The sequence below is a fragment of the Phodopus roborovskii genome, unplaced genomic scaffold, assembly GCF_943737965.1.
Source record: "Phodopus roborovskii unplaced genomic scaffold, PHOROB, whole genome shotgun sequence".
Lineage (NCBI taxonomy): Eukaryota > Metazoa > Chordata > Mammalia > Rodentia > Cricetidae > Phodopus > Phodopus roborovskii.
In genome coordinates this window covers 9,785,314-9,806,967 of record NW_026126409.1, presented here as the reverse complement: position 1 = coordinate 9,806,967, position 21,654 = coordinate 9,785,314, and the positions used below count along the sequence as shown (strand labels likewise).

Here is a 21,654-nt window from a genome sequence, read left to right as displayed (position 1 = left end):
ATATTCCCGCAGTAGAAATGACCAGGTAAAATATGTCACAACCAAAAATTACAAAAGTAAATGTGAAAAGTGCCCAGATATCAACTTCACGCTGGCCCCATATTCTACCCTTTCCTCACAGAGAGGAAAATGTAATTAAACCTCATCTTTAATCATGTAGAACAAAACAAGCCATTGATTATTCTGTTTGTAACATGTTTAATCCATTGTTTAGTCAATATATTAAAAAAAACCCCATGAAATGCACCAGTTAGAAATGAACATTCTGTTTCATCTTTAAAATAAAATAAAGCACAAAAAACCAAACTATAGACAGGGCAAAGGTGTGTGTTCGTCTCCACTAGATAATCTTGTTTATCCTTTTGAAAATTTCTTTTCTATTGACTAATTTTGTTCATAGACACTTTCTTTCATACATGTACTCAGAGAATTCTGCTACTCTCCCCCTCACACCTTCTATTCTCCTCTACCCTTGTCATATCCTGTCTTCCTTGAAGAACCCCTTTCCACACTCATGTCTTCTTGCTGTGTGACTCACTGCTGTATGGCCATGGTCTGGACAGCTCCATAGAAGCCTGGGTGAGCCACTCTTTGGTGCTTTTCCTTCTCTAAATCCCATGAGTTGTTGATTGTTTAGGTTTGGTTAGGATCCCAGGATCCCTTTCTCAATGCATGCTGGACTGTTGATGCCCCAATCTTGTTTATGTTTTGCTGTCTATATATTTGGAAAGGCATAACACAATGCTAAGATACAGGGGATCAGATACTGTCACAGCCATCCCCATTTTTAACTACACTTTCACCCTCTCAAGAAGCCCTTTATCTACGAGAAGTCCATTCCCATTGGCCTCTCTCTGCAGCCACAGTAACTGTTAGTGTGATTTCTGGTTTTCCTATCTGGGGAGCTTCATATGAGTTTGTATGATACATTAAGTCATTGAGAACCAAAGTGTTCAAAGTGAAAATAGTGACCATATTATGAGTCCAAAGGACACTTAACCCCCAATAGACTAGTTAGAGTGAACTGCCTCTTATTAGCCTCCCATTAATTTTTCAAAACTTGAATGCAATGACAATTTTCACCCTTTTTTTGGGGGGTGGATAATGTACAATTATTAAATTTATGTTTAGGAGAAAAATGAGGTACATTTGCATTTACTACTCCAGGACAGTCCACTATTATGATAATCACTGAAAAGCTTACATTAAGTTTAGCTTAAATCTAGAAGAATGTTTAGTATATCATCTTTGCTGTCAGAACCATGGGAAAGTAACAGCCTGATCTTGTAGTGATACCTTCTGAGGCCACATTAATTTCCTTAGTTAATGCTGAACTCATCGTCGGCAATTGACTTTTATGGTAAATGTGCTGACAAACAGCTACAATACTTATGACACTTTGGGTTGAAAAACAGACACTTTTGTCTATATAATGGTGGGTGAGTAGAAAGGAGAGAAGAGAGGAGAGAGGAGACAAGCCTACAGAGCATTGTCTAGCTACTGCAACCCAATGGGATGAAAGTACTTACAGCTTACTGGAAAGATGTGGGAGGTCATGAAGGATCTCATCATACAGCTCTTCCTGTACTAAGCTGGAGACAGATGTTGATTCTTTCATCTTTTCTTCCCAGGCAATCTCAGCTTTCAGAAGCATTTCCTCGATAAACTCAGAGGCAGCTACATCTGTAAGACACAGTGAGGATGTCAGGCACAGGCAGTGACATCTACAAGATAGAGATGATGTCAGATATGAGCAGTGACATCTACAAGACAGAGAGGACATCAGACATAGACAGTAACATCTACAAGGCACAGTGAGGATGTCAGACATGGGCAGTGACATCTACAAGACAGAGAGGACATCGGACCCAGGCAATGGCATCTAACCACAGTAGGGATGTCAGACAGGGCCACGTTCCCCCTAAGTAATGTAGATGTGGGTGAACTGAGGATATAACAGTCAACACACCAAGTCAATCAACAGACAGCAATAGATGTAGGAACATTTTAGTGACAGAAAAGCTTATCGATATCTTCAGAAGTACTTATACTTCTGAAATAACAAGTCAAGAGTTTGGGCATCCAAGTGAGCACCAGTCTATTGACTTCTGTTTCTTTAAATCTAAATATTCACACAGAAAATTATGACTATAAGTATTATAATAAGTGAATAGGTAGCATAAAGTAACAAGTTTAAAAATAGGATTTGGAATGGCATGGGGTGATCTGTGTGTGTGGTTCAATGGGTAAAAGCTATGTGAAAGGAAGGTGATGGGTCTACCTACTGCTATCACCCTTCCACAAACACAGATGAGGCAAACCCTGCTGGAGCTGTGGGTGTTCAGATGTCCACTCACATTTCTTACTGTACCAGTGATGGGTGAATAGTGTCCATGTCGAAAGAAGAGGCTCCCAACATGCTTCAACCTACCTGATGGCTTCTCCCCATTGCAGTTCACAAGGTGGGGGTTTGCCTGATGTGACAGAAGGAGTTTCACCAGGGTTGTCTGCAGCATAAAGACAGCTTCTATCAGAACTGCCATGAAGGACCCATCAGTAAGTACACAGGATACTGAGAACACATCCCCAAATACCAAGGTTGCCTAGGACCCATCAGCAAATACTCAGGGCTGAAAAGCATCACTAAATATCCCAGGTACTGAGGATCATTTGCAAATATCTACAACACATCAGTGAGTACCCAGGGTAATAAAGACATATCATTGAGTACCCAGGGTAATGAGGACAACCAGTGAGTACCAAGGGCACGGAGGACCATCAGTGAGTACCCAGGACACTGAGGACCATCAGTGAGTACCCAGGGTAATGAGGACCACCAGTGAGTATTCAGAGCACCGAGGACCATCAGTGAGTACTCAGAGCACTGAAGACTACCATTGAGTACCCAAGGTAATGAGAACCATCAGTGAGTATTCAGGGCACCAACTCATCAGGAATCTCTGAGTGTACTGTGGGTGCACATATCTGCTGTTCTTGCAAGGCATCTGGCATGGCTGGAGACTGAGGATAGAATTCTTCTTGGCATTTTTACTATTCCCACATTCTTCTCTGAATACACCATACAATCAAACTACTAAACTTATATATTAGGAAAAATATTTAGCAAGTGGGGCTTAACTTCTGAGGGTATGAAAAGGGCATTATTATTATTATTATTATTATTATTATTATTATTATTATTATTATTATACATTTTTTGATGTTCTGTGGAGACGTCATTTTTTTTTTTTTTTTTTTTTTTTTTTTTTTGCTTTTGTTTCTTATTCACTTCAGCCATTAGGCCAAGTCTTGGCTTGTTGTCACCACACATCTGTCACCATGCTGCACATGGCATTAAAAGCCAATAGTCATTTTGCACAGACAAGGAAACACACTCACACCCATAAGACAGGAGAGTCAGAGGCAGGAGCATAGCCCAGTGCTAGGGCACTTGTCTAGTATAGTTGAGATGGGTTCAAGTCCTAGTAAATGCAGAGAAACTATATAAAATGTGTGAAAAGCATCTGTGGACATACATAACACAGAAAGACATTCATTAAACAAAAGCTGTTGTTTTCCACATTATTATTATTATTATTATTATTATTATTATTATTGTGTGTGTGTGTGTGTGTGTGTGTGTGTGTGTGTGTGTGTGTGTGTGTGTGTGGTGTGTATGTGAGTGTGGAGGTCAGAGAACAACATTTGGGAGTGAGTTCTATCCTTTCATGTGAATGAGTTCTAGGAATCAAATTCAGGTCATCAGGCCTGCATGGAGATCACCTTACCCACTGAGCCACCTAGCTGGCCCAGTCAGCTTCTAAAAGAAAGCCATTAGTGTATCCTTGTGCATGTCTCTAACCTGACCCCAGTTTCCCAGAACTGATCACCATCATGGAATTAAATCTCATTGTCACTACCCTTTTTTATGTGCAAGTGTAGTCAGAAGCCTTCCTAGGCACCACATTGCACATTCTGAGTGTGACCTGGGAAATTAAATCCTGCTGTGCCTGTTTCTACCCTTACTTTATGACTTCTCTGTATGTGTTAGAATCATCCAAGTTGTTGGGGTTTACTAAGATTCTTTTATTTTTCTGGTTATGTGAAACCACATTGAAAGACTATAACATGTCTGCTTTTTCCTAAGTTAATTAAAGCATAATTAAGCACTGACTTCACCCTTACTTAACATTCCTAGGCTCAGGCATAGATGGTCATAGTTTATACTGTCCACACTTGTCTCTGGTCCTCTGACCACCCACTAGAATCTCACACTAATTTCTTCAGACTTCTCCCACAACTCAGTCCCAAGGGCTTGAAGGCCACACCTTCAGATATGACCACAGAGATCACCCCACTCCTGGCACCAACTGCCTGCATTAGTTACCTTTGTGTCACTATAACCTGTATCCACACAAAGAAAACCTAGAGAAGGGAGGATTCCTTGGACTCATGATTTCTACTGGGATCAAATGGCAGTCAGGACACAGGAAAGACACTTCTACATTAAATGTTGAAAAGGAGTACTCTCTTCTCCTCCTCCTCAACATCTAGTGACCCATTTCCTCCAGCTAGAAATCATATTCTAAACATTCCAGGACCTCCCATTAATGCCACCACCCTCAACACATATCTTGTGGGGTACATTTCATAGTCAACCTATAGTAACAGGCAGTGAATGAATTCTCAGTTGGTTCCTGCCTAAATCAAGAGGTCTTTAATCGCTGTTTATAATTTAAATTCTCCATGTGCTCAGTTAACTCACGAGGGAGCATAAAATGTAGCTCCCAAGTGATTTACATGAGTACATGACAGGAATGGTAACAACCTTTCACTTATATTAGAAACCTTCTCCTCCACGAGGAAGTTAGTTGCCAGAGTGTAGGAGAGGGGCATTTTCATCAGTGGTGTATTCAGTGATAAGTTCTTGAGTTCCAGTAAATAAACCCCACCCATTCTTCTGTAAGCAATGGATTATCATACATTAATTTATATTGAGCAACCCTAACAAAATTAGAAATGAGGAGAAGAAAAAAGAAGGATGGATGAATGTGATCAAAATACACTTTATACATAGGTAAAATCACAAAGAACATGTGGCTCCAGAATGCAACTGCTGTTTTGTTAGAGTCTTACTAGCAAAAACATGAAGAAGCAAGTTTTCTGTACAAAGAGATTTAAGCTGAACTGCTGACTTTAAAATGCTTTGAAGTAAGATCACACCCAGAATGTCTTAGAAACCAACCAGCAATTGTGCAATGCAGTTGCCTAAATGCTTGAAAGCATTTGCACTCCCAGCAGTCAAGGAAACACACTTTTACAGAAAGGTGGTTTAAACAAGAACATTGTTTTCCTTCTCAGCACTTACTGTAGAAAAAACTCCATTCATTCAAAAGCACAGTTGACATGCTCTTCACGCACAGTCCCAGCAAGGAAGTGTGTGTATGAGTAAATGGAGTAGGTGGGTAGAGCTGCCACCTACTGTTGTTGACTGTTGACTTGGGCTCTAGCACCTGAGATTCTCACTAGACCATGAGGTGGCAGGTCAGGGTCTCAGGTTACCACTGACACTCAAAACTGCATGCCTAGTACAGTAGCAAGCTGGGTCACACTGTGTGAGAAGTGTTGTTATTCCTAAAGAGAGCAGCTAGCTCTCTTCCAGGATGGTGTGCTTCCTTAAAAACTAAGGGTCAGCCCTTCCTGGGGCAGTGATGATAAATTAACTGCAAACAATGTGTTCTAGGGCCTATTCTGGAAGGAGGCAAATCTGGAAATCTAGTTTTCTGTTGAAAAGTCACAATCAGGTAAAAACATGAGAAGGTAAACATTTTGTCTTATCCATTTTCCTGTTCTTTTTGTCTGGATTTATTTTAAGTCAGAGAGTAGCATTTCCCAGTAGTTCTTCAATTCACTTGTGGAGTTGGAACAGGTGGATAAACCACATGCAGCGAAGATGTCCCTGCTGGCACTACACTCCACCTAAGTGTGTAGATCCAAGTAACTACAACCTGACCCCTCTGGAAGTCTGAGCCAAAACAAATTTTTCATCACCTGAGGTGCTTCTCTTGTGTAATGGCCACAGCAGCACAAATGTAGTTATTTCAACATCATCTATTTGTTAAGATGAAGTATAATTTTCAGAGTAAAACGGGACATAAAAATGTAATTTGACTTTAGATTCACTAACTGTAAAACACAAACTGAACACTAAGAGACTTGCATAATTGGCTCTCCAGCATTGTAGTATGAAAACAGCATTAACCCTACTCTTGAGTGTTTCTCCAGCCAGTTTAACTGTGATGCGCAAGCTCAAAGGAGGGTGAAGTTTCATGTGCCCTTGGGAAAGCAAATATTTTTCCTTATTAAATTATGTGTACAGTAGGATGATACCATTAGGAGTCAAATTATATAATGATTAGCATATAAATTGGAATCAAATAAAAGTTAAATATGAAGTTTGTTTTTAATTGTTAATAATATTTCAGAAAGGATGTGGAAAGCCACATTACCTGGCCATACTTGGCTGCCAAATGCAGAGGTGTCCAGTACCCATCATCCACCTGATTGAGGTCCCCACCATGCTCCAAGATAAGTACCACCACCTCCTTGTAGCCACTTGCGCACGCCATGTGTAGCTGAAACATAGACATTTTTGTTACTCTACCTTTGTAAAAAAAAAAAAAAAGTAGTCTCACCAACACCATTTGTTCAATAATGTAGGCAGAGCTATTTAATTAACTGTTGTATCTGAAACATGACAGTATAAAAATTAAATAAACACAGGTATATAATTGTACTGGCTTGCAAAAGTCATCATTAGCACATTTTGAAAGAAATACTATGAATTGTCAATAAATCATAGTTTTTCACTATTTCTTTTCTGGCGGACAGTGTATACTTTCTCAGGTAATCCCCACTTCTCCCTGAGCTCCTTCCACAGTCAACAGAGCTGCTAAAAGTGCACACCCACCAACCCCATGGTTAATGACTCCTGCCCACCTGTCAAAGATTTGCTGACCAGTTCCTAGACTCAAGAACTGTCCTTGGTGCTGAACGGGGTGACTCAAAAGCCAACACAGAAACAGGAAATATGCAGCAGGAATTCTGGGAATTCCTGAGGTATTGGTGAATTTCTGTTGTCTGTCTCAGGCTAATTGTCTGTCCCAACTATAAGTTAGCAGTGAGATATGCCATATGATTATGATAAACTGGTTCAAGAGTCCTTTGAGCTGGCTTATATCATTTTAGGACAAGCTAACCACTTGTATATACCGCCACTTCAGCATCTCTTTGAATTGGAAGTAACCAGAAGCCCAGAGGCACATAGATGGGGTACAGCAGAAACAGCCTAAGCATATAGCTCTAATAGGTTTTGGTCCCAGTCATGGAAAGAGCTAGAAGACCAGAACCCAGGGTTAAAACAGCCTTTTCAGGGATGATAGATAAAGTGTTGGGGCAGGCAAATTCATTTCTGGTGCCACCTAATTATAGTGAAAACAATTTAGTTACAAGGTAGACTGTAGGCCTCTGGCTAAGACTCTCTCTGGGTGATACAGAGTGGAACTTTAAGAAAGTCGTGTGGATATTCAGAGTAATGCACAACAGTATCTACAAGTCCTGTCATCAAGGTCATGCAGACTGTTCTGGAATACTATCCTTTCCAGCCATGGGGTCTTTCCTAGTAGTTCAACCTACAGCAAAATTAAAGGAAACACTAGAAGTGATACTATCTCTGGAGATTTAATTTCTAATACAATAGCTAATCCACAGTCCCATCTGGGTACCAGAGGGTCTGTTGCTGCCTCTCTGCTTGTCTGAAAATAGGGATCACTCTCCAGACACCATGATATTAGCTGCTTGTGCCTCACATCACATCTGTGTATAACTTGAAGCCTTCTTTTTCACTGAGTTGGTCTTCTTTAAGATTTGTCACCCCTGCCACTTTAAATGAGCATGCCACACAAGGCTGATGCTAACAATCAGTGAAAGATCAGTCCTTGAGAAATTGATTCATTTGTTTAGTAGCCTGTGGCTTCAGTATAGGGTGTTCTATTGGGACTCTCAATTCTTCTACATCTAAAAGGTGAAATGAACAAAGGTTTCCATTTTCTCATTGACCAAGATGTGTGTGTGTGTGTGTGTGTGTGTGTGAGAGAGAGAGAGAGAGAGAGAGAGAGAGAGAGAGAGAGAGAGAGAGAGACGGGGGGAGGACAAGGAGAGAGAACACAGAATATTTCTCCATCAACATGGGCTTGTTTGTTGTTGTTTTATTAGATCAAGTTTCATTCACCCCAGGCTGCCCTTGAACTTGCTGTGTAGTCAAGGAATTTGAACCTCTTGCTCTTTTTTCCAGAACTCTCTCTTATTGGTTAATTAATATAACCCTGTTGGCCAATAAGAAAGCAAGATAGGTTGGACTAGGAGACAAGGAAGATTCTGGGAGATGTAGAATGAGAGTCAAGATGTAGAGACTTGAGAGAAGAAGGTCCAGACCCTCTCTCTGGTAGGATAAGACCATGTAGAAATACATAGATTGTTAGAAATGGGTTAATATTTAAGACAGAGCTAGCCAATAAGAAATGCTAGCCAATAGCTTTATATCTAATAATATATCTAATACCTAATAATCTCTGTGTGTTATTTGGAGCTGATGCAGCTCTGGGACCAGGCTGGCAGAAAAACTGCTTGTGACAAAATGGCATCTACAATGTGGGTACTAAGAACTTCCACTTAAAACTTGGCAAAAGCTTAAAAAGGGATTTTAGATATAAAAGAATGCTTCTTGATAGCAGCATTTTTCTTGGCTCTGTTTTGCTAGAGACAAACAGAGATTTGTGCAGGTCCTTCAAGGGAGATTTCTTGACTCAGCATAAGCAGCAAATCCTGCTAAAAATTCAATGGTGTGTATGAGCAGCTGGCAGTCTGCTCCACATCTCCAAGCTAGCAGCATTCTGCTGGACAGTAGCACAAACAGCACAGCCCAAGGCAGTGATCACAGCTCTCAGTGCTGGCCATAAATGTAACTGCCATATTGTAAAGCCAGCAGCTAAAACAGCTACTGCTTTAATTTTAGCAATGCTGTTGTTTAGCAGATTAAGGACCTGTGGCCAGAAAAAAAAATAAAGATTTACAGTAAAGACAGATTCAGATTAAGAAAACCCTCTAAAAGTTTACAGTGTGCTTAAAAATATATGTAGGCTTGGGACAGAAAAACAAATAGAATAAAGTAGTTTAAAAGAAAGAAAGGAAGGAAGGAAGGAGGAAAGAAAGGAAGAAGGAAGGAAAGAAATAGAGGAAGGAAGAAGGAAAGGAAGAAAAAAAGGAAGAAAGAAAGGAAGGAAGGAAGGAAGGAAGGAAGGAGGGAAGGAAGGAAGGAAGAGAATAGCTGGGTGTAGTGGCTCATGCCTTTAACTCTAGCACCCAGAGGCAGCCAGAAGATCTCTGTGATTTCAAGGCCAGCCTGGTGTACAGAGTGAATTCCAGGGCACCCAAAGTTATATAGAGAAACCTTGTCTTAAAATGTGAAAAAATAGAAGTAAAATAAGTAAAGTAATACAAAAGCTACCTAAAGATGGGAAATACACACAGAGTCTGGATACTGTATGCTATTATGTTGTCTTTGAATCACTCAATTGCTAAGGCAGGACCAACAACTGCTAAAATACACTTGATTATCAATGCTGTTAAATTAATCCAACTTATATATTTAAAGAATGCTTTGACTTCCAAATTTAAGTCTAAGGACAGGTTACTGGATAAAAGAATTTATTTCTATTTTTGTTTCCACAAAAAATGAAAAGCTGTGGATTCCTTTCAGACTAACATGGTTTAATCAAGCAAGATCCCCTGAAGCAGTGTCTCAAGTGATCCAAACATTCAAAACAACTGGGACAAGGCAGCCTTGCAGACCACTACAGCCAGGATTTCTGCATCTTCTTAGGATCTCCAAGACAGCACCTGCTACCAACAAGAAGTAGTTTGGAAAGAATGATGCCCACGTTCTTAAATATTGTTTGTAAGTGTTTGTTTTCATTTAAATGTAGTTGGTTATAAATGGTTAATGACCACAACCAATCTCTTTTTAAAGGTAAAAAGGGGATTATGGTACTGAAATGAATATTTTGTTTTGGAATGGATTTTCATTTATTGATACAAATTAAAGGTCAATTTTATGATAAATATATTTCTCCTCTTGTTTAGGTATTGTGTTTATATAGCTCACTTAAAGTGTAATGTAGAATTAAGTACAGATTGTAGATTGTTACCTATGATAAACATATAGATAAGTTAGTTAGGTTTTCTAGATATACAGAGATATATTTCAAATGGATAGGTATTGTTCAAACCTTTTGAAGACCTACAGAATATGGCATTTAAAATGGTTTAGGGTTTTTCTTGACAGTGAGACACAACATCTCCTGGCAATAGCACCTGTGACAGAAAAGAAGTTGGACATGGAAGAATCTTGTTATGGAGTTTACTTCCAATATGGCAAGACTAGTCATTTGGGCAAGATACTGCTCTGGTCTAGACTGTTTGACTGGTCCTGGACATGCAGGACCCACAGAAAAGTGATTACTGAAACAAGATGGACATTGCTACAGGGTTCCTCCTTCATGGAAGGATCTGACAGACAGCCTGCAGGACACAGAGAAAAGTGACTGAGAAACTGCCTATACAGGTGAACAGCTTACAGTTTCCTGCTTTCTAAGGAATCTGCCAAACACACTATGGCCTATAGGCTAAAGATAGAACATTACAGAACTTTGGGTGACTGACCAGGTGAGTTGTCTCTGTGATTTCTAGAGTGTATATATTATCCTTCTGTGGTCTTTGATGGAGTTGAAGACAGATAGTTATGGTTATAGTTTTCCTTAGTTATGATTAAAGATAAGTTACATATAAGACATTAGACTCACAAAGATAGGATGGATGAGGATAGATGACAGAATATTTTCTTTAAATCTTGCTTAATGTTAATGAACTAAATATTGTTAACTATAGTTCTTATTTGTAAACTGTTTTGCTATACATTTTACTATGTTAAAGTTAAAACTCTTCTTTTAATTTAGACAGAAAAGAGGAGATGATAGGAGATGTTTCTCTTATTGGATAGTGAATAAAGTCCTGTTGGCCAATAAGAAAGCAAGATAGGTGGGACTAGGAGACAAGGAGGACTCTGGGAGATGTAGGAGGAGAGTCACAATGAAGAGACTTGAGAGAAGAAAGTCTGGACCCTCTCTCCTGTAAGATAAGCCCATATGGAAACACTTAGATTGATAGAAATGGGTTAATATTTAAGACAGAGCTAGCCAGTAAGAAACCCTAGTAACTGGCCAACAGATTTATAACTAAATACAGCATCTCTGTGTGTTATTTAGGGCTTGCCCAGCTCTGGGATCAGACTAGCGGGAAAACTGCTCATAACAAGATATGCATGTGTGTGTGTGAGAGAGACAGAAAGAAAGAGGGAAGGAGGAAGGGAGAAGAGAGGGAGGGAGAGGAGAGAAAGAGGTGCAGGGATAGAGAACACAGAAGAGCATATGCATCAATTTCAGAATATTTCTCCATCAACATGGACTTGTTTGTTGTTGTTTTATTAGAACAAGTTTCATTCACCCCAGGCTGCCCTTGAACTTGCTGTGTAGTCAAGGAATCTGAACCTCTTTGCTCTTTTTTCCAGCACTCTCTGGGTGTCCAGCTTATGCAGTGCTGGCTGTGGAACCTGAGCTTTGTGCAGGCCAGCTGAGTCTCTACAAAGTTCCCATGACTGGTTTTCTTTGTGATTGTGCATGCTGTTTCCATTACATTTAAAATATGATCCTCAGAAGGGGCCCATGGGTGACTCCAGATGGTAGTCAAATGTAATTATGGAAGAGATGATCCATAAGTGCTGGCTTGAGATAGGTGTTTTTGTTACTTTGCAGGACCAGGCATTCTAACCTTAAATTGAGGCTGTGTGTGAACACCGTGTTGCATAGAGTAGACAAGGCTGTCAAGAAAAAAAAGATAGCCCAGTGCTGTTGAAATAAAATGGTGGCAGTGAAGGAAGAGCTGGGAAGATGGCTTAGCTGATAAAGTGCTTGTCATATGAGTATGAGGATCTGAGTTCAAACCCCAGAACCCACATAAAAAGCCAGCTGTGGAGGAACGCCCCTACATCATGCTGCTGAGGACATAGCCAGCCCAGTCAAATCAGTGAGCTGCAGGCTCAGTGAGAGGACCACATCTCAAAAGTAAATAAACAAAGGGGAGACTAGTGTTGACCCTTCACCTCTTCACCAACACAAAAAGGGAGACAAAGTAACAGTACATGACATTTGCCTCTCTGGATATTTACCACCCAATCAAGGAACTAGGCCTATCTCAGTAGCCAGATGTGATGTCAATCCTCTGCCTAAAATACAGTGCTTTTTCTCTGGCTTTTAAAAACTGTTTGTTAGCTTTACCTTACCCTGGTTTGTTTTTATTTTATATTAATAAAAATAAGAATAATTACTATTATTATTATTACTGTCACTTTAGATGACTCTTTATATTCTGAGAGAGAGAAAGGGTGTGGATTTGAGTGGGTGGTAAACTAGGGGAGAATCTGGGGGGCCTGGGGGAGGAGAACCACAATCATAATATATTGTATGGAAAAAATCTATTTTCACTTAAAAATATAAACCTGTACTACAAGTAACAGTCAGAAAAGCAAACAACAACAAAAAATAGAGAAGGAACTTATGTCTTTGAAATATAGGGCTAGTGATTATAGTGATATTTTTCAAGGAAAATGTATGCACTCGAACTGAAAACTTGCTTTTCATATTCTATGGAACACAGTGTTTACAAACGTGTGAGGCCTGGAGAGGTGATCAGCAAATAAGAGTGTTTACTGTTCCTGCAGCGGGCTTGGGTTTGATTTCCAGCATCCACACTGTTCCCATCTATCTGTAACTTCAGATCCAGGGGATCTGGTGCCCTCCTCTGGACTCCGCAGGCACTGCATGCACACAGTGCACACAAATACCTCACACATACACATAAAAAATAAACATTTCTTTAGAAACTAACATTAATTTCTGAAGTATTATCTAATTTTCATGAATATTTATCTAAATTAACAGATCATTTTAAAGGCCCACATGTGACTATTCTCTTGGATATTTTAATAAAGGAGGCAAAGGCAGACAAAAGCCACTCACTGTGCTAGCAGATTATTGCAACTGAATGGTTTGTCAAAAGTTTGATTGACTGCACACAGACATGTAACTGTGAGGAATTATGCCTCATTTTTAGCCACAAATGACATTCCAACCCAGTATAAGAAATTGATCTGTAGACAAAGGTGTTTTCTTATCACAATGTCTAACAATAGGCAGAAAAGCACCACACACCTCATAGATGAAAACCTCCCAGCAAAGGCAAGCATCAACAAACAGATCCCACTCAGACTCCAGAATTGCCTCAGACAGACCCCGATTAACTGCCATGATTTCCTTGACAGCTTCCTGGACTTTTGTCCATTGCTGCTGTCTTGTTCAAAGCTCACAGATGGCATCCAGGAGATTCAGTCATTACAGAAAACCATTTATACCTTTTGTGCTTTCTGTTCAATAAGAAGCAAAATCACAAAGCACAGCAAAACTGAAGGGATTAAAATGATTGCTGTACATGGATTTGTATGCATTCTTTCCACAGATTGCAATCTGGGTCTTAACTGGCATTGGGGCAGGTGCCTGTACAGTGATTTCTCAAAAGCAGAGTTGCAATATTGCCTAGGGCATTGTAAACCAGGCTGTACTGCACTTCCATCATATGGAGATTTGTCTACTCAGTGCAATATGTGAATCATTAATTGACCATCCTACCCCACTCGCCTTTGGCCCACCAACTGTCCTTTAGAAGACCACATCCAAGGTGGATAAGCCCAGGGTTCACCTCACAGCCAGCCCTCAGCTGCCACCTTGTTTTCTCTTCCTGGATCTCCTCCAGCTGCAGTCTGGTCTCCTCCCCAGACTCGGATGTCCCTCATCTCTATCCCCCTATCTTAGACCCTCTCTCCTTGTGGGTGAAACTGATGACTTCACTATTGTCAACATTGCTACTGTGCCCCGAAAATTCCTTTTCTGATTTAGGATTCCAGATTCAAATATTCAAACTAGCTAATGCTTCCTAGGTGATGGCCAAGAGACCCACTCCACCCTCAACCAATCTCACCTTCCTTGTTCCAACAACCCCTTTTAGGTGGCTGCCATTTCTATTTGTCAGATGCCTACTCCATCACATGGATAGGGCGAACAGAGAACTTGAGATTTCTTCTAAAGTCTCCTCCATCAATAAAACAAAATGATACTTTAATGGCTAGCAAGTAGGTGCTGGAAACTGAATCTTAGTTTTCTCAAGAGTAGCAAGTACCCCTCTATGCTGAGCCACCTCTCAACCCCATGATCATTTACTGTTAAGTTATTGCGCTGTTTCTGATGCCAGTGAAATATAACAAGAGTTTGCTTGAACTTATAAAGTGAATTAATTAGAAAGGTAACCCACAGTTTGTTTCATTTAGAGCTAAATTGAAAGTCTTTTTCTTTTAAGTTCCACCTCAAAAGTCACATTGACAAAAACAACACATAAACTGTATTTTAAACCTGTAAGAGTGTCATATGTAGAGATGGTTGAAGAAAATATATCAACTAGTATGCATAGGGTCTCTCTGGGCCATGGTATAAATACTCTGTATTTTCTTTTCTATTTAGTTCTGCTTTCCAAGATATCTTCAAAGAGCATATGTGTATTATTTTATGATTAAAACACCCTTTTGAACAGTAAACTGTATCCAATTACATGTTTTATAATCAACTTCAACTATGTAAATGATTTCTAGACATATGTACACACTTACCAGTGTCACTCCATCATCATTTTTCTCATTGACATCTCCTCCTGAAGATAAGAAGTGCCTGATATCTGTTAGCATGCTCATGGGTCGTTGGAGCTTTATCTGACGTAGCGAGTTGAGGTCCACCCCTGGGAAAAGAAGACCCATTAGTTCCAAAGCAGAGGTTGGGATTCAGGACAAGGTAGTCTTTTAACATACTTCTTTCAGAGGCCCTCTTCCCCTTTCAACTCTCCTTCTATACCCAAGACTTGTTTCTCATTGATTGCGTCCTATTGTAAGAATTACATAATTATAGCCTGCCTGGCAAAAAGTTTAGTTTGGACTGGCCATTTCCTCTAATATGATAGGATGTTTGCACATAGTAGGCTGTTCAGAAATATCTAAGTTACTAAACTAATATAATTAATATACTGGTATAAATTGACCACACACACTAGTCAAAAGTATCTTCAAACACTTAAGTCAATCAGATTGAAAAAAAGATGCAAGGTTATTGGTTTTGTTTGCTTAGAGTTTTTCACAGAAATACTTGCTCATAAATACAGTGAAGTATCCTGGACAAGCAAAGTTACTTCTGAGAAATCAGCAGCCCGTGAAGAAAATCTAAAACTCAGAGCAATACCTTATGTATGTGAACTTAGGAGTTCTGACAAATATGACAAATTGCACTGGTGTTGGCATTAGGGGTGTGCTTCAGACCACATTGGACCCTGACACTTTTCTGTATATGTAAAGTTATTTCAGTATAAAAGTTTAAGAGGCTGCTTCAGCTGAACAGGGCAGGGAAATTCATACCAGGATAGACACAGAGTGCAACACCAGCATCCTTGACTGATAGTGTTGGCTCACGCATCAGACATAGGTCCCTTACTTCAGCTCACAAGTTTTCTCAGCATTTATTTCCTGAGATTTCCTAGCAACCCATCTTCTCATTTATGTACTTCTTGTTCCTACCATTTCTTCATAGACACAGACCTTTCCTGGGGTGATTGATGCTTCTGATAGGTCAGTGTGAGGTGTATTCACTTTCTAGTTCAATTCTGAGAAAGTTATCTGGGCTCCATAACCCTCAGCCATTTGAACAATAAGATTCCAAAGAGGAAAGGCTCTTTCCAAGCAGAGGTGAAGAAAACAATGATGGTGGGGAGAACGGTGGCAATGATGAGTATGATGGTGCTGTTGACAATAGCGATTTTGATGGTAGTGATGGTGGTGATGGTAATATTGATGGAGTGGTGATGATGACAGTGAGATACTTCCTACTTATAAGTGCCATCTGTGAACTAGCTATTGTCATAAACATTGTCTATGTCTCATTGAGTCCTTTCTACAAACATCCAAGGAAAGCACCCTACGGTGGATCCAAGCACTGTTTTTACAGTAAGAATCCTGAAATGCACAGTATGAGGTTTAATTTCTCAGGCCAACTTTTGAGAAAGTTGTTTTAGCTTCAGCATCCTCGGTCGCATGGATAACAACAAATTCCAAGGTTAGGTCACAGTTTTAAGTCATGTCTTGGTGCAGAGGCCATGGCAAGTACATTATCTATAAGTATGTGGCCATTTATACTTCCTCTTTCCTCAGTGGGCTCCCCATATCTGTTCCCCAAAGGAGTGCCTCTAAACTGAAATGCTGCATCTGTCCATGTAGATGTCTCTTTGTGCCAACGTAGGCAGGTTAACTTGTCCTCTGCCTTGACATCTGAATTTGAAAGAATGGGTTGAGGGATGTTATTTTATCAATTTCTATGCCGAATTAACACATGGCTCACACAGAATAACCCTTGCTTTTTAATAAGAACTCACAGAAGTGAGCTCTGTTTGCTAGCTAGCTCTGGTGAAACATAGAGCTGTGTCAACAGAAATCCAGATCTGAGGAACGCTGGTTGTGCCTCACCTTCTGATCACCACACAGCCATACATCTTGCTGGAAGAACCAGCAGGCATCTTTTTGTCTCACAGGGGCTGTGAGGCCTATGAGAAACAACTAAAACTGTCTCTCCACTTTCATTTGTAGGACTGTGGAATTTGTCACATAATTTCATTTTTGAAAATGTTCCATGGATATCAGCACTGGGATTTGCAGAGGAAGCAACAGGAAAACTCTAAGGAGCCCCTACTTGGTGAAATTCCACAATGCTGTTGTGCTTGCTGAAGTGGGCATTTCCAGGAAACATCCTTCAACATCTAATTAAAACCAAATCATAAATCTAGAATACAGCAAAGATGAAAGACAGGTTAAAACACAGACGTATGCTGCTTCTTATTGAAGGCTGTCTACACTCAAACAGCCTATTTCTTGTCCCTGTTACCAAGAAACCACAGGGGAATATTTTGACATTATATTGATTTTAACTCAATTTTGAATAAAATCTGGTGCCAACCAAAGTGTGATTTTTTTAGATCTTTGTTATAATTTTAAGAGGAAGGCTCTTTGTGCTAAGCCAAATACAACAGGAATTCTATCTCTTTGTGCCAACAAAGTGTCTTTAACTGCTTCTGAATATACCATCCAAGATGAAAGAGCTCCTTCCCACCACCCTAGTCAGGGCTGGAGAGTGGGCTCAACTTCCACTGTCCCTTCTTTATTATTTAAAAAAAAATCAAGTTTTATGTTCATAGTGTTTTCTAGAAGAAAATAAGCCTAACGATTCTTTATATTTATTATTTGGAAGGAATCTGGTATTTTTTTTTTAAATTTAAGAATCAAGGAAAATCCATTACCCAAAACTCACAAGTTATATGACACCGAGGTTATTGCTCAGTGATCTTGGCTGATTATGAATAGTATGAGTAACTGGAATTGTGTTACTACTTTAAGTCAGTCTTTTATCTGTCTAACTTTGCCCAACTGCCTTTCCAGAAGATCTGCAATTTTGGTGGAAACTCAACCTCCTCTGTATGAGGCTGGTGTCACAGTGTGTGATGCAGCTGAATTGTCCATGTAAGTGTTCCTGAGCTTAAGAGGACTTTGCACTATGTGTCCTCTATACTTCTCCAAATGCTTTGCCATAAGACTTTGTGACAACTAGACAAGAAGGGCTGGCAAGAATAAAATAAGACTCAGATGCATGTGTTCTCTTTGTAACTGTAAATAATGACTACAGAGTGAGATTGAATAATATCTCTCACATGGGACAAGATATTTCATACCCTCTGACATCCAACTCAAGATGCACAAGTAACTAACATGGGGTGAAGGTTTCAGAGGCCATTTTAGTCACAGCAGTGATCTTGGGAGCAGGCAAAGCAAGCAAAGGGTAAGCTCACCAACACCCATGTTGCCCCATCCAGGAAGGACCTTCTCAAGGACAAAGCCCAGAAACAGTTAAGATGTGAGGAACTGGGAATATAAGTGTGGCCCCACAGACTGTCACAGGAAGGAGCTTCAAGAGGAGAAAGGAAAGATGGAAAGACCACTTCAGGGGAGACTTTGCCATGTGCCTACATCATGCAAAGTCACAGAAAGATGAGTTCAAAGAACAAAGAAAAGAATTCTGGAAATTCAGTTCAGGAAGCCAGGGGCAACTACTACAGAGGGATTCTCAGTGGGTAGGAAGTTGAGCATTGGGCAACCGAAGGACAGGGCAGACAAGGAACTAGCTCCTGAAAGTATGGAAAGAGAAGGGAAACAGGTGAAGTATGCAGAAAAAAAGATAGATGTTGAGGATGGATAGATAGTTGATAGATCCATGTATGTATGTATGTATGTATGTATGTATGTATACATAGGTGGCTGGATGAATGAATGCTTAGATAGGAAGATGGATAGGTAGGCGGATGGATAGATACATATATACATATATACATATATACATACATACATACATACATACATACATATATACTTGCAAGTATGGATACACATATGGGTAGCTGAATAAATAGGTAGATAAATAGATATTGCACTTTGCATGCATGCAATGCACATGTGTGTGTGCACATAGGCTCACACACACAGAGGATGCAGGTGTTTTTCATGCCTATTTTCTGTCCTGGCCACCTTGCACTCTGTCCCCTGGGCTCTTCCTTCCTCCAGAGGTTCATTTTAGAATTGATTGCTTTCCTTGCATGCCCAGCTGTTTTTGCCTTGTGCAAAGATGAGGTATTCATCAAATGCTCAATCAGCCCCAGTGCTGGTCTCATTTCACAGCCCCGGAACCTAAGGCACTGAGCTGAGGTTAATTGCCATTGCCAGGTTTACAGTGTAAGTCGGTGGTGACGGCACAATTAGAATTCGTAACAGAGACTTTCTATGTAATCAACTTGTTCACGGCGTCTCCTGCCTCCTCTGCCCCCTGCGCCCTGATTTGACAGCATGATAAGTATGGGATTGGAAACAGGATTTTGCAGAGCCAGGAGCTCCCCAGGATTGCAAGCACCTGCAAAGAAGAGTGTGGTGACAAGAGGCAAGTAATAGCAAAACTGTCATCCTGGACTATTAGAAATTTCTGATGGCATCGGTCCATGCTGTCAGAGCAGATAACTCTCACAGTGCACCAAAAGGGGGGCCAGGAATAAATGGAGTTAGATAGTATTTGCCAGGGACAGGGGAAGTGACACCGATAAGCAGGAGAGGTTCTGACAGGGGCTGCAGCCGCTGTGCAGGAGGGGGAAGGGGGGCACACACAGAAGGGACCAGGCCACAGCAGCAGCAGTGACATGTGGAAAACAGAATTAAAAATTGAAGAGATATTAAATTGAGTTTGTTCCAGCAAACCTGCATTTTACAAACTGATCATGACAGCCATAGTGGTGACAGCTTTTCTCTGTAGCAGAATCAGGGACCATCTCTGGTTTCCTTTCCAATATTTTCATCTACCTCCCACAAAAAAAAAAAGAGTTGCTTATTTTTTTTTATAGGACATAAAATATTGATTTTGCATAAAACCAAGCTTTTCTATTAAATAAAATGCCTTGGTGGGTTGGAAGCTTGTTAGCAATGCTAACACATTTGCTGGTGGAGGCACTGAAGGAAAGACAATCATTAGTAAGGGTTCCCTGGCTGAGTGAGACAGTTCAGCTCTTCCAGCTTTTAGAGTTTTATTTGACTTAATTCTTTTGTATTTTCTTATTCATTAATTTTATGTATTTATTTATTATTTACTTATTTTTAGAGAAAGGGTTTTATGTGTCTAAAGGTGACCCAATGCCCCTGAACTCCTGTCACCGCCTACAAGCGATAGACAGATTACAGGTATGCTCCAACACACTTGGCTTATCTGATGCTGGGCACTGAATCTGGTATTCTAATTGAGCCACACCCCCAGCCTGTGATTTACTTGTGTGTGGGTGATCAGCATTTGCCTGCATGGGCGCATATGCACCACATGTATGCAGTTGCCCACAGAAGCCAGAAAAGGGCATCAGATCCCTTGGAACTAGTTTGACAATTGGTTGTGAGCCAATATGTGTGCTGGGAATCAGTTCAGGTCCCCTGTATGAGCAACATGTGCCCTTCATGTGCCTACTGTGACTCAGCGCTGGTACATACTGAAATTTAAAAACTCTCCTCCTTCCCTTCCTCCTTCCAGTTCTTCTCATTTAAATCCCTTTCATGCCTCCCATTCACAAGCTGATAGCCTCTATTTGATTATGATTGTTACATATTCTATGTATGTATACGTACATAGACACACACACACCCTGCTAAGTATGCTTTTGTTTATGTGTGTACAGTTTTAAGGCTGACCCCTCATGTTGAACAGCCAGCAATGGAGGCTTCTTCCTGGGCGAGGTAAACTTTCTTCCCCAGCAGACATTCATTGCCTGTAGGTCTTTGCTTAGGGGTGGGGTTCTGTGACTCTTACATGTCACACTCCTATTGATATTGATATTTTCTTGTCTTGTTTATGCAGCCATTTTTAGGAGAGTGGTTAAACCACACTTTTGTGTGGCACACACCCATGTCTGGGGAACCAGTGCAGCCGAGTTACTGCAGTCACCGTTACTGTATTGGTGATGAGAACAGGTCTACATAAAGAGATCTTGGACCACTTTTCAGTAGTACAAATATGCTAACCTCAGCCCCTCCTCTCCCATTTCTCATACAAACCCAGAACTCTGTCCTGCCTGGGAAGCATGTCAATGGTGTGAGTCCTGAACTGCCCACCGGGAAACCCAAATCACCTGGACTTTTGCTCCTGGTAGAATGAGTGAACTTTTCTTCAGAGGGTCACAGCCTATGGGACCTGAAGCCAGTGGGGGAGTTCTCTTGCATGAGGGTCTTGTGGGTCTGGAGGGAGAGGCCACTGAATACTGTGCCCCATGGGTTCTGATCGGCCCTTTAAAGATGCTGTATGCCTCCCCCAAGCCTGCTTCTGCTCTACCCTTGTCTTGTTGGCCTTCAGCTCAGGGGCAATCACGCCCACCTTGCTTTCTAAATTAATGAGACTAGTTCTCATTAAGAAATCAAGGCTGCTAAGCAGTAATTATTATTCTATGCATCCTCAAAATAAACCTTTTGAGACAAATGAGCTGGAGGAGGCAAAACATGATGGCATTGAGGTAAGCACTTCTCCAAAGAAGAAAAGGAACACCCTCGGCTTCCAGAGGTTCCTGATAGATATGACAGAACATTGTCTCTGGCCTGCAAGTCATCGAAGGGGCTACAATGCCTGGTTTTGATATTCAATCTCCAAGGAAGGGGGTGGGGTCAGGATTTTCCCTACCAAGCCTTATCGCCAGATGCAGCAGTGGCTCCCACTCAGCTCTCACTGAGTTGACTCACTGGTTCATGCTGGGGCTGTGTCATTAATGTCCTTGTGAGAG

The 21,654-nt window shown here is 40.6% G+C and overlaps 1 protein-coding gene across 1 annotated transcript in view; it reads right to left on the bottom strand.

Annotated features, from left to right (window-relative positions):
- Positions 1 to 21,654, bottom strand: part of Myo16 (myosin XVI) — a 335,766-nt gene that overhangs the window by 234,303 nt on the left and 79,809 nt on the right. The window contains exons 6-9 of the mRNA XM_051181974.1: positions 14,888 to 15,012; positions 6,510 to 6,635; positions 2,432 to 2,507; positions 1,530 to 1,683 (exon numbers count right to left, since the gene is read on the bottom strand). Of these exons, the coding sequence (XP_051037931.1) occupies positions 1,530 to 1,683; positions 2,432 to 2,507; positions 6,510 to 6,635; positions 14,888 to 15,012 (481 nt within the window). The remainder of the gene's footprint in view (positions 1 to 1,529; positions 1,684 to 2,431; positions 2,508 to 6,509; positions 6,636 to 14,887; positions 15,013 to 21,654) is intronic.